Source organism: Cebus imitator, unplaced genomic scaffold (genome assembly GCF_001604975.1).
Source record: "Cebus imitator isolate Cc_AM_T3 unplaced genomic scaffold, Cebus_imitator-1.0 Scaffold162, whole genome shotgun sequence".
NCBI lineage: Eukaryota > Metazoa > Chordata > Mammalia > Primates > Cebidae > Cebus > Cebus imitator.
In genome coordinates this window covers 302,372-315,481 of record NW_016107477.1, presented here as the reverse complement: position 1 = coordinate 315,481, position 13,110 = coordinate 302,372, and the positions used below count along the sequence as shown (strand labels likewise).

At 35.8% G+C, this 13,110-nt stretch overlaps 1 protein-coding gene across 40 annotated transcripts in view; it reads left to right on the top strand.

Annotated features, from left to right (window-relative positions):
- Positions 1 to 13,110, top strand: part of EPB41L3 (erythrocyte membrane protein band 4.1 like 3) — a 243,717-nt gene that overhangs the window by 191,604 nt on the left and 39,003 nt on the right. For all 40 annotated transcript variants that reach the window (XM_037744012.1, XM_037744010.1, XM_037743998.1 and 37 more), the window contains exons 5-8: positions 590 to 632; positions 6,062 to 6,137; positions 9,743 to 9,961; positions 10,335 to 10,422. In XM_037744012.1, the coding sequence (XP_037599940.1) occupies positions 590 to 632; positions 6,062 to 6,137; positions 9,743 to 9,961; positions 10,335 to 10,422 (426 nt within the window). The remainder of the gene's footprint in view (positions 1 to 589; positions 633 to 6,061; positions 6,138 to 9,742; positions 9,962 to 10,334; positions 10,423 to 13,110) is intronic.

Below are 13,110 nucleotides of genomic sequence, written 5' to 3'. Positions count from 1 at the left end.
AGAAATTCTGCTCATAGATTACCCATTTTGGTGTTGTGCCATAAGCCATACTTAATACCTCCTGAATTCGCCAGACAATGTGTAACTTTATTTTAAACATCTGATTTTACCAGTGAGGAAAATCACAAATCACAAGCAAGTGTTCATTTGTTAGGGAAATGTCCTAGGTAGATGCCTAAGAATCTTTCATTGCAGAGGTCTCTAATGTGAAACTAAGTGGCTAGGACATCAGTGTACCCAGTTACATATATATTTTTAATTTATCCTAGTAACTTGTTTACATATAGAATCTTCTGCCTTTTCTTCTCTGTTTCTGTGCTACCTTGAATCTCTGAAGGCAATGGTTATATAAGAAAAAGGCTTTTGTCAGGTCCAAACTGCACACATGTACATTTTCTCATTAGACCAGTGCCTGGGCCCTTGGAGGGCTTGGCAGAGGGGCACCATATATGGGGGAAGGACCACAGCGAGGGAAGTTGTCCCAGGACCACTGACTCCTCACTGCATTTAGGGCGAGTCTGTACCTATTCAACATTAAGTCATTTTTATTCTCCTCTGATTCAAATTCAAAATGTCATTTCCTTTTCAGAATTGGTTGGACCCTGCTAAGGAAATTAAAAAACAGGTTCGAAGTAAGTTCTTTTGGATTATTTTTTGTGGAAATGTGAAGGTTTTCAGAGAGCGAGTTGTCTGAATTGGTAGCCCATACTTAAATGGCTAGTGTGACTACAAACTTTTCTTGTCTCAAATTTGGCCTAGCAGTTCAGATAGTACTTATTTTATAATTGTCACAACTTGGGATTTAAAAGGAACATGATACTTGACCTGTTCCTCTGCCTGTGAATAGATGTCAAGTATATGATGTAATCAACTGATGTTCGAATTGGCAATTAACCATTTAAAAGTTCCAAACTGAATTATTAATGTTACAACAGTCACAAAAGTATGAAAGGCTACATAAAAGTCATAATCATTTCATAGCTTTGACTTGAATCAAACAAGTCAAACTGAAGTTTACTGTCTGGTAACAATGTTTCTTAGTCCCCTAAAGGCAATTTTAAAATTACATGATTTAATGGACCAAGCAATTGCAGGAGCAACTCACAAATTTGAAATACACGTAGCTAATTAATATTAAACAAGTTGCTAAATTTTACTAATGATTTAATGCAAATTAAAATGATAAATCATTTTTCAGCTATTCAGGTTAACAAAGAATTAAGGTTTAATAATAAACTATAGCACTTATTTACCCAATTGGTAGAATAAATTGGTTCAATCCTTTCAGAGGGCAATTTGTCAGTATTTACTAGAATTTAAGCTGTACTTACTCTTTGACCCTTAATTTCACTTGTGGAAATTTATTCAGCATATGTATTAAGGAGGAAAATGTGCATTTGTATAGAAAATGAAGGTTCATTATAATTAATACTATTTACAGTTGCAGAAAACTAGAAGCAACTTGATTATCCATGTATAAAGAAATTATTACGTCAATCGTGGAATAGCCATATAAATACGTCTTAGTGCTCCTTAGTGAAAATCAGTTTGTGGAATATTATCTATAGCATAATCACATTTGTTTTTTTAAAAAATTATGTTTGTATAGATGCATGGAAAACTTTTGGAAGGCAGGAAGATTTTAATAGTAATTACTCCAGAAGTATCATTCCGTGAAAGTAGGGGTTGAGAAAGAGGAGCTTTTAAAACTTTTTACCCTTGCTGTAGTTCTTATTTTTGCCACAAACATGGATGCTCTTTGTAATTTAAAATAACTATGTTTTATTCATATTTTTTTGTCAATAAAATCTAAATTTTTCCGAACAACTAATTTTAGCTAAAGGATACATTTAAGAGCAGTTTATTAATAAGAACATCATTCCCACTTCAATAAGTAAGTTTTCAGTAGCTTCCTATTAAAAGAGCAAGCAAATACTTCTTAGTGCCTATGAAAGTCCTGAGCTATCAGAATAATACTCCAAGTACTAATAAAACATAATTAGTAGTGAGCAGTTTGGAAATGGTTCAGTATGATAATGTTCCAGAAAGACAAAAGTATAACCATACATCTAGATATAAGAGAGTCAGCTGATTATTTGTACAATTTAGACATCTTTACCATATGTTTGAGGAAGATTATATATATCCACTAATCAGAAACTTGATAACAAATTAGGTTAATAGAAATAGTTAATTGAGATAGAAAACAGGGATAGCTGTAGTTATGATAAATAGGTGAAAACATTACTTATTTTTTGTTCTGAGGACTCCTAAGAAAAAATGTAAGATAAATATTTTTCTAAGAATTATTAGTTATTAAAGCAGACATGCTGAATAGATATCATAACATTTTGTGTGCATAAAGTTCTCTTATTCATCTAATTAATGGAATACTGAGCTGATTAATAATTGCAGAGCACTTTGAAAATATATAAAATGTTCAAGGATAAGTCATAATACCATGACAAGAAAGGCTGTATAAACTGTCTAATTTTCTTTTTTCTTATTAATAGAATTCATTTTTTCTTTAACTTCCCATTTATACTGTCTTCTACCTTCCTTTCAAAGAGAAGAAAGCTAAAGGGACAAGACAATCAAAACAAGAGATTTAAAGGATTTTTTTCATCATGCAAATTAGGCAGTGTATATGACTTTGCCATAAAGAAAACTGACAGTCTTGCAGATAAAGGAGACAAGGAAAATTGGAATTTCTTTAAAAATGGGATTTGGTATTTTTATCTGTATTCTTTGTTGTTTCCCATCCACTAAAATACCCTCTTACCACAAAATTTACATTCAACCAAGGCAGAGAAGTATTACCACATCTAATGTAATTACTGTACCATTACCTCCTCTTCCAAAATATAAATGATAAAAGGATGTTTCCATGCTTTTTCTGCTGTGGGCTCACAGTGTTCCTTTAGAATTAGATCTTTAAGAAAATGGAAACCAAGCTAACAAATATTTTAAGTCCAACTTTATGATTAATAGAAAATTCTAAAACTTCATGCCTGTAATTCCAGTTCTTTGGGAGGCTAAGACAGGAGGATCACTTGGGGCCAGAAGTTCAAGACCAGCCTGGGTAACATAGGGACACCCTGTCTCTATTTTTTTAAAAAAATTGTTTTAAGTAGCTGAGCTCAGAGACACATGCCTGTAGTTAGTCACTACTGGGGAGACTAAGAGGGCTGGATACTTGAGCCTAGGAGTTTAAGGCTGCAGTGAGCTATGATTATGCCACTGTACTCTAATGTGGGTGTCAGAGTGAGACCCTGCTTCTAAAAAAAAAACAGAAAATTCTGAAACTGAAGAGTTTTTATGGAAAAAATTCTTATTCCAGGAATCTTTCATGCATGCTGGATCTTTAAATTTCTAAATACACTATATTTTGTGATTTTAAGTATATTCATGATATAGTTCCTTTGTGATATAAGGCATATATCATACTTTTATGGTATAAATGCAGTATATTAGAAATTTTAAGATTTGGCTGTCATAAAAGACTAACATTAGAAATTTTTCATAAGAATGAACTATCATCAGTGCTACTATTTTCTATTTATCGTAAATTTGTAACTTAAAATTCCACATCAGCATTATAGAAGTATTCCTGTTAATGTCTTCAAGCTGTTCCATTTCCTCTTTCTAACTAGGGCCCTCATTTCAGCAAATATAGAGTTGCAAGCTTATTTATTGCATAAGCACTTCCTTCTCAGTGGATTTGTTTTTGTCACATTCTTTATGAGGACATGTATTTGAGCTTTAATCTGCCTCTCTCATTAATTTCCAGTTTTATGCCTCATTTAACTGGACTCTTTTTTTCTTGATTGGGATGTAGATTGTATTATAGTTTTTGTACACTTTCTCATTGTTTCAAAATACTGTCCTGAAAGATGTATTTTAGGGAAGTGGATTCCTTAGTAGTAGTGATTTTTTAAAGCGTGCTTCCAAAGCCCATTTTTATTATTAGAACCATGAGGGAACTTATTTAAGCCATAATTTTGCAGGCCGTATTCAAAATCTCTGGAATAAAAATCCCTGGGGTGGAGCCTGGGAATTGGCATTTTTAACAGGTACCTCAGGTATTTCTTCGCTCACTGTAGTTTGAAACTTGCCTTCCTAGAATGAGGATTTTTGCATTAAATGTCTTTCCTATATTTTTATTACTTATTAGTGTCTAACTTGGACATTTATTATAAGATTGTTTAATTACATTGATAAACTATTCATTGGATTCAAGGCCTGCTTTGATGTGAATAAAAATTATAAAAGAGTAATAAATCCATTTCCCATAACTAATCCATTAGTTTTAATTTCACTTTCTTGGGGGAAAGCCAGCACTCATTATGAACCTTACCATTGGCAAGCATTAAGGGGATCTATTTTAATAGGAAATGAGTAGGAATAAATAAGAAAATAAAACCAATTGAGACTATTTTTGGAAAAACAAAAGGAGTTTTTTGAGAACAGTGGGAAGAACAGTCACTAAAATATATTTGACTGACAGATATATTTTGAGTGGTTTAAAAATGATAATAAGCCCCCAGTAATGCCTGGTCCTGTACTAAATCCTTTATAGAGCACCTCAGGTAGAGTCCCTGCCATGTGGAATCTTAAATGTGATGTCAACGATAGTGTCAAGAATAAACTATAACTAATACATGGATTTATGCCATTTGTGACAAAGCGTTAGAAAGTGATGAAGCTAAGTATTGCCTCTGATGCAGGTGAACAGTGCAGAGAAAGGAGCTAGGAAATACAGTACCGTGCCTTCTTCTGAATGTTTGGGAAAGGCTCATGGAACAATGGAGTGTCCAGAAGTCATTCAATGGAGAGACAGGGAGATTTGGAAGTCTTAGAAGACTGTTGGAAGCAAAAGGGGCAGACTGTGAAGTCACAGAATCAGAATCCTAGAGTAAAGGCAAGTCAGCGGCCACTGGGTGAGGCGTGAATGAAAGACCTCCAGAGTGGAAGCTGGAGGACTGGGAGGAACTTTTCAGTAAACAATTCAAAATACAAGCAGTACCTAGGCTCTGGTACTTTTAGTGTCCTTCTTGGGTAGAGGGAACAAATATAAACAGCACCGAAGAGGAGGAATACCCAGACTTTGGTCAATTGCTGCATTTAAAAGCCAGAACAGAGTGAATACAAGTTAAAGTAATGATCACATAGTAAATGTAGAAAAAAAGAAAAGGGTGTTTTCCACATTTATATTGATAAACCATATATAATTAGAAGTAGTATTAATGAGATGTGGAGCTTAGTTAAGACTTCATAATGTTTCAAAGATACGTGTTTACAATACAGAGAGTAGACACTGGTGAGCTGACTCCTGGTTGACCCTTTTCAGTGCTGGAGAGGCCTTGAGTAAAGGCCACAGGATAAAGATGGCAAAGCAGAAAGAGGATCCGGCTAAGACTCAGGCTAAGGAGGTGCAGGTGCAAAATTTGGCAATGTACAATAAATACATTCAAGTACCTATTTCATCAAAAATTTTCCTGAGCAAGAAAAGAATTTTCAACAGCCCACAGAGCAGCCCACTTACTAGAACACTGTTCACTGCAACAAACCTTTCTCACAAAATAAATCTATGTTTAATATTCCCTTGGATTTACTATAATTGGATTTGACCTACAATAACAAAGCAGAAAGGACAAAGAAAATGGGAATTATGTTTGTAGTGTTGGTCTGTGAGCTGTCCAGAAATTCGCAGCAATAAATCCAGCCACTTGCAGATTTCCCTGATTGAAAATTATTCGTATCATTCACGTTTTTTTTCCTCTTCCAAGTGCTGACCTTTGATTCTGAAAGAGGTGGGAAGTTTGATCAGTTTCCTTGCTACTTAAAAGTACCAATAAAGGATTTCATTGGGGAGAAGATTAGAAATTAGGCGAGGTTTCAGACTTATCTATATATTTCATATAACCAAGATTTCCCAGTTTTTCATTGATGATCAAAAGTTGCCTGGATGTTAATGTTTGGAGTTAAGGCAGTTCTGGCTATCAATTGGAATCATAAGATTTTCTTGAGGTTTCACTCGAATTTTTTTCCATCCTCGCAGGTGGTGCTTGGCACTTTTCTTTCAATGTAAAATTCTATCCACCAGACCCTGCCCAGCTATCTGAAGATATCACCAGGTATTTGAAAGTTGGCTATGCAAAAGACAAGCGTTATTGGGAGAGTTGTGCTTCTCTTAAATGCCCCAGAGAGGAGTGTGCTTACATCTGGTAGCCTTACAATCAGCCACGCTCAAATGGCAAACAAAAGGCAAATGAACGAGACTAAACATCTGATGAGAAGATTTGCCAAATCCTATATTTTCACAGTTGAATCTTTGGTGCCAGGCTGATATTCCCTCTGCCTGACCCTGGTGGGAAAACATGCAGAATTGAGATACTATCATCCACCCACGATAGTAAAATTGGATGGGAGTTAGCCTTGTATGATACAGCACTTCTTAGTTTTTCTGCTTTAATATTTAGAGTAAAAATGTCCTTGGATGCTTATGCTTTTTATATAACCAACACATATGCACATAAATTTGAATGTTTACTTTCTACATCTTGTGTAAAGGAAAATGATTGTTTTCTAGAAAGAAGATATTAAGAAAGGAATCGAACATAAAAATATTTCCGTTTGGTAACTGAGTTGAGTGTGAAAAAGGATCTCATTATAAAGCTGTACTGGATGTCTTAGTCTGGGCTGCTATAACAAAATACCACAAACTGGGTGGTTAATAAACAATAGAAACTTATTTCTCACTGTTCTGGAGACTGGGAAATTGAGATCAGGGTGCCCGCAGGTCAGGTCCTGGTGAGGATGTGCTTCCAGGTTGCAGGATGCTGACTTCTTACTGTGTCCTCATGTGGTGAAAGGGTGAGGAAGTCTCTCTCCAGCCTTTTTTATAAGGGCACTAATCCCATTCATGAGGGCTGCACCCTAATAGCTTTCCAGAGACCCCTACCTTGTGATCCCATCACCTTAAGGGTAGGATTTGAACATACGGATTTGGAGGGGAAGGGGCAACAGACACTCAGTTCATTGTTCCCAGCGTGCTCTGACCCCCTAGGCTTCTCTACATTCACCTTAGAACCCCTACTCTCTTGCTGAGCTTGGTGTAGTAAGTTTATAACCAGTCAAAACAATTTGGTGCAGTGTGTGTAGAATTTTCTGCCTAAGCTTTGTATTCTTTTTGGAGGGCTTTACAGAAAAGAGAAATTACTCAAAACAGCTTCAATCACTTGCTACAGTTAAAAATAATTTCACCAGACATATTAAGAGAAGATTAAAAATTAGTTTCAGAGAATTTTTTAATATTTGCAATAAATCAGAGAAAATTTATATAATTTCTTATTTAAAGATACTTTTTAGTTGCTATTGAAGAACAGTTTTATTTTGGCTAATTTGTGGTTATAGAGCCCATATATACCTGGACTTGAAAATGGAGTGCATGGTTTCTTTCTATTCACTGGTAATATTTGTAGAGCCTGTTAAATGTTTAAGGATTTTTTCTGTCTGAGTTACATGGAATTTACTTATGTCACCAGCCTAAAATCGTAACTAGAGGGGACCTTAAGACTTTATCATAGTCCTGCTTCCGTAGATGAACAGTTCATTTCTTATCTAAAACATAGCAGGTGTGCTTTGTTCTATTTATATTCTAGGCTGTGATCCGGATTCTTAAAACTCATCAATGTTAACACTTACCTTGAAGTCTTTGGCAGTTAGTAATTTATCTGTAAGTCTTAAAAGCAAAATAATGGAGAAGACACATCAACATATTTTTATGATACGGCAAAATTATATGGAAAATGTTAATTTCTCCAATTTAAAACTATTATGGTGACAAGATTCTCAAATTTTAAGGTAGTAATTCTTTATATCTTAGATCGATTTTAAGAAGCTACCTAAATTTTAAAAATGAGAACTGAAAACAGAAGAAATTGTGTTATTATAAAGAAACTACCTAATTAGGAATGCAGGAAATTGAGAGCAAAGTTTATAATGACATAGCTGTTGAGTTACCTGAAATCTATTTTGCTCATATAGGAAGACCTGTCATCTTAATATCATAATGAGACTTCCGTAAGGCTAATTGGGGCCTAATAATTACAGTCATGTCAATTAACACTGAAGATACATTCTGAGAAATGGATCTTTAGATGATCTTATTGTTGTGTGAACATCCCAGGGTGGTCTTGCACAAAGCTAAATGGTAGAGCCTACTGTTCATCTGGGTTCTATGACAAAGCCCATTGCTTCTAGGCTACAAACCTGTATAGCATGTGACTGTACTGAATACTGTAGGAAATTATTACAGAATGGTAAGTATTTGTATATCTAAATATAGAAAACATACAAAAAATACAATATAAAAGATTGTTTTTAATGGTACGCTCGTATAGCCTAGGTGTACAGCATTTGTAATAAAGACCACAGTAGTGTACGATAACACTGTACACTTAGGCTACCTTCAATTTAGTTTTAAAAATGTCTTTCTTGAATAATACATTAACCTTAGCTTACTTTTTACTTAAAAAAGTAAAAATTACTTTTTGAAAGTAATTTTTAAAGTAAAATTTAAGTAATTTAAGTAAAATTTAAGTAAAAATTTAAAGTAAAATTAAGTAATTTAAGTAAAATTACTTTTTACTTAAATTAACCTTTTTACTTTTTAAACTTTTTAATTTTTTTTAACATTTGCCTCTTGTAGTAACACTTCACTTAAAACACACATTGTACAGGTGCACAAAAATATTTTCTTTATATCTTTATTCTGTACATTTTTTTCTATTTTTAAAATTTATAATTTGTTCTTACTTTAAAACTCTTTCTTTAAAAACTTGAGACATAAACAAATATATTATTAGCCTAGGCCTACACAGGGTCAAGATCATCAGTATCACTGTCTCCACCTCCACATCCTGTCCCATTGGAAGGTCTTCAGGGACAGTAACACACGGGAAGCTGTCATCTCTTAGGATAACAATCCCTTCTTCTGATACCTTGTGAAGCTCCTGTCACAGGCTGTTTTACAGTTAACTTTTTGTTTTTCAAAAGTAGGAGGAGTAAACTCTAAAGTGATGATAAAAAGTATAGCGTAGTGAATACATAAACTAGTATGTACTCGTTATTTTTATCAAGTATTAAGTTTTGCACATGATTGTATGTGCTAGTCTTTTATATGAGTAGGTTTGTTTACACCAGCTCCACCACAAATGTGTTATGACATTAAGATAGCTGTGATGTCACTAGGCAATAGGAATTTTTTAGCTCCATTATAATGTATATATATATGTAGTCCGCCATTGACTGCAACATAGTTTTGCGGCACATAACTGTATTTAAAAGCCTCATTTTTACATTATTCCCCCACCCAACGGTTTCAGGGACTATCTTGGGAACTGTTCATTTGATTTTAAAAGTTATTTTAAAAGATGTTAGAAGAATATATCTTTACGTTTCTTTTAGACTGTGCTTTATTAATAAACCCCATTTTATTATGAACATTGACTTGCTTCTAGATGCCTTTAAGTACCATCTTTTGTTACCAAGTATTTTTCCCTTCTGTCTAGAACAAATATGTATGAAGTAAATATCAAAGTATACAGATGCTAGAAAATGTATCTTAGAGAGGTTGTTCTGCAGGGAGAAATTACTTAGCACAATTTTTACCAAGCGATCTCCTTTTCCTGTATCCTCATGCTGGCCTTCGTTGTGTTGTGCTTTTGGTTCCTGGCAGGTACTACCTCTGCTTGCAGTTGCGAGATGACATCGTGTCCGGAAGGCTGCCCTGCTCCTTCGTTACCCTGGCCTTGCTGGGCTCCTACACTGTCCAGTCAGAACTCGGAGACTATGACCCAGACGAATGTGGGAGCGATTACATTAGCGAGTTCCGCTTTGCACCAAACCACACAAAAGAACTGGAAGACAAAGTAATCGAGCTGCACAAGAGCCACAGGTTAGAGGCAGAAGCTGTCTAAGTGTGTTCATTTAAGTTGTACCTTGATGGGTGAGTGCCCTGCAGACAACCCACCTCTTCCCAGTACTAATTTTAGTCCAATAATGGCGAGACTTGAGCAGAGTGTGGGTCCCTGCACGATCAAGCTGTGAGATGGGTAAGCTTTCACTCAGAGCATCCAGGCATTCATTTGTAGTGCTTTCTTGCAAAGCCCTTTTTCTTGTTATTCTTTTCTCCTGTATCTTCTGATATCTTCTCCTCTGATAGGTGAGGGGAACTGCTTCTTATGATATAGCATAGAGCAAAGTGGGAAGTTTTACAGCCTAACAGAGAAGGGAAAAGCATCATTGTAACATATTTTTCTTCTCATCAGAGGGATGACGCCAGCAGAAGCAGAGATGCATTTCTTGGAAAATGCCAAAAAATTGTCCATGTATGGGGTAGATTTACATCATGCTAAGGTATGCATTTTTTAAACCCTAGACTTTCTATTTAATGTTATTTAACTCAGTGTTGCTATTACTGTAAGCTGGCGTTTTTTACATTAGCTAATATGAATGAAACCTTTGAGAATTCAAATCTCTGTTTGTCTTTTAAGCCCTATTCTACGATACAACAAATGGAGCTTTCTGATATTTACCGAAGGGTTTGCTCTTTGTGGCTCAAACTAGCATTACTCCTGGGCCCAGCCTTCTGAAAGCCTGTGATAGGCAAAGCCTCTGATTGCCTTTTGATACAGTTAGAAACCTACCATGACATAACAAGCTCTTAGTTCACCCTGCCTCCCCATCACTTGTCATATTCCCCACTCTGTGCTGTCACATGCCCTTTGCTCCCATCAGACTCTGTTTCTGCCCTTTCTCTATGTCTATTTCTGGACTATCCTCCTCTTTCCTGTCTATGTGTCCAAACCTAGCCTATTGTCCAAGACTCAAGTGTCACATCTGTTATGGGCCTACCTGGACACATACCAGGCAGTCAGTAAATTCATATAGAACTTAAGAAGTCTACCTCCAAAGTTTAGGTACTCCAACAAATAATCAGAACTCTGTAATAAGATTGTTGTTTTAAAGTTCACCCACAGTAAGGTTTGCCTCTATGACTGGTGACTGATGAAATGTTAAAGGTGTATCTTGAAAACAGAGTCTTAGGAAGAAAGAATTTGGATTGAGATGGTAGTGGGGTTACAGTTGTGAAGATGCACAGAGCAGCTTTGACTCTGTGTCATGCTTATTCTGGAATCTCTGTACTTTTCAGTAGTGATAGAATGAATGTAGGACTACTAGTCTTTTTAAACAGTCCAGAATAAAAGTCCTGTGGAAACACAGGGAAGCTTTTATGAAAACTTTTGTTATCACAACATATAAAATTTGTTAGGATGATAGGCTTGGAGTCTGATACATTAGCTGTGTTAAAAAGGTCAGTGTTAAAGGTCAGAGGTCATTTCTTCTGATTAGGTCCAACAGGATGACATTGTTCCTGTTTAAGGATGTGTGTTTGACCTTGATGGACAGATTTAATTACCAGTTTTATGGTCTGAGACTCACAAAACGTCCAGTTACAGGTTTCCAGGCAAATGAGTGTCTTATACAGTCAGGCTTGGGGACTGGAAATGAAGAGAATTTCAGCTGGCTCTGTTCAAGGAAACACCTCAGCACCCCTGTGGACCCACGGCAGGGAGGTCTGTGATCTATAGGTTCTGTTAATATTGGAAGTTGGGCTGCACTTTGGTTAGCGTTTGGAAAGCAAGATTAATCCACAGGGATTTGGGGAGGAGAACAGTGGCCCTTGAATCTGTGCGGGTTTGATTGGTTTTGCTTCGGATCACTCTGCACATCGGGCAAAATGAGCTCTCCAAGGCCCAAGCGCTAGCAGAATCTCTGTATGTTGGCAGAGGCTCACACCAGGGATGTGCTGTTATGTTGAATGTCAAGCTCTTTGACATTTGTGTGTAATTACGGCAACAGGTGTAGCTCTGTGTACTTGCCAGTTCATTATTACACTTTTTCACTTATTTTGCACTCAGATGACAAAGATGTTTTCTATTGTATGCCAGGTATAAGGTAGAGTGAGAATTTCAAAAGAAAAATAAGAGCAGACGTGAAGATTTTTAAATTTCTCTTAGTGTTTTCCCCTAAGGGGCTAAAAGATAAGGAAACCAGAAGGAAATGAAGGAAGCCTGAGAATTTGAATCTGAAGCTATTTTTGAGTTACTTCGATTCATTTACTGCCCAGAAAATAAATAAATAAAGATTAGGGTGTACATTTCAGGAAGTGCACCTCAGGATGTGTCAGTGTTTCTATCAGTAAAAATAAAATCACTTAACATTGCTATAGCTATAGAATTAAAATAGATAGCTGCCTTTTCATTTAATAATGTGATTTGAAATTATGCCAATTAAAAAGAAAGAGAAGGAAGTACAAATGCAGCATTATAGGAATTTATCTGAATATTAAGTATAACAGATAATTCAGTTATAGACTCCATTTTCCCATGCAGCCACATTCCATCATTTGAAGAAGAAAATTTACTGAAACAAATTGGAGCTAATTTCCAGTTATGAGCGAGATGCCTCGCTTCTGTTGATGGTGTGAAAGACTCTGAGCTTTATTATCCATTTAAAAATGCTGAGCTGGAATCCTGTATGAAGAATAAATACCCACTTTAGACAGAGGTCCCATGTTTTGAAAAGCCTATTCTAAATGCTTTGTTTTTTTCCTTGTACATCCGTCTTTGTTTGTCACTTAATGTGCCTCTAGATAGGCTTTGTCAGAGTCATTCATTTTATGTAAGATTCTGAAATGTAGATATAAGTCCATATAGGATATCCTACAGAGCAGGAGATACTGAAGGATGGCAAAGTTCGAACAGTGATATTGAATTTAAAAAATCGCATGCCCCTTTATTTTCATGATGACTGAGGCTATTGAGGTACACCCCAGTGCTCCTCGCAAAAGGGAGTACACGTGTTTATTGATGGTGAAATGCACATGTCCTCAAGAAATACTGTTGTCATAACTTTTAAAAGCAAATATTTCTCAGACCCAGCAAGGTGGCTCACACCTGTAATCCTAGCACTCTGAGACAGATGGATTGCTTAAGCCCAGGAGTTCGAGACCAGCCTGTGCAATGTAGCAATAGCCAATTT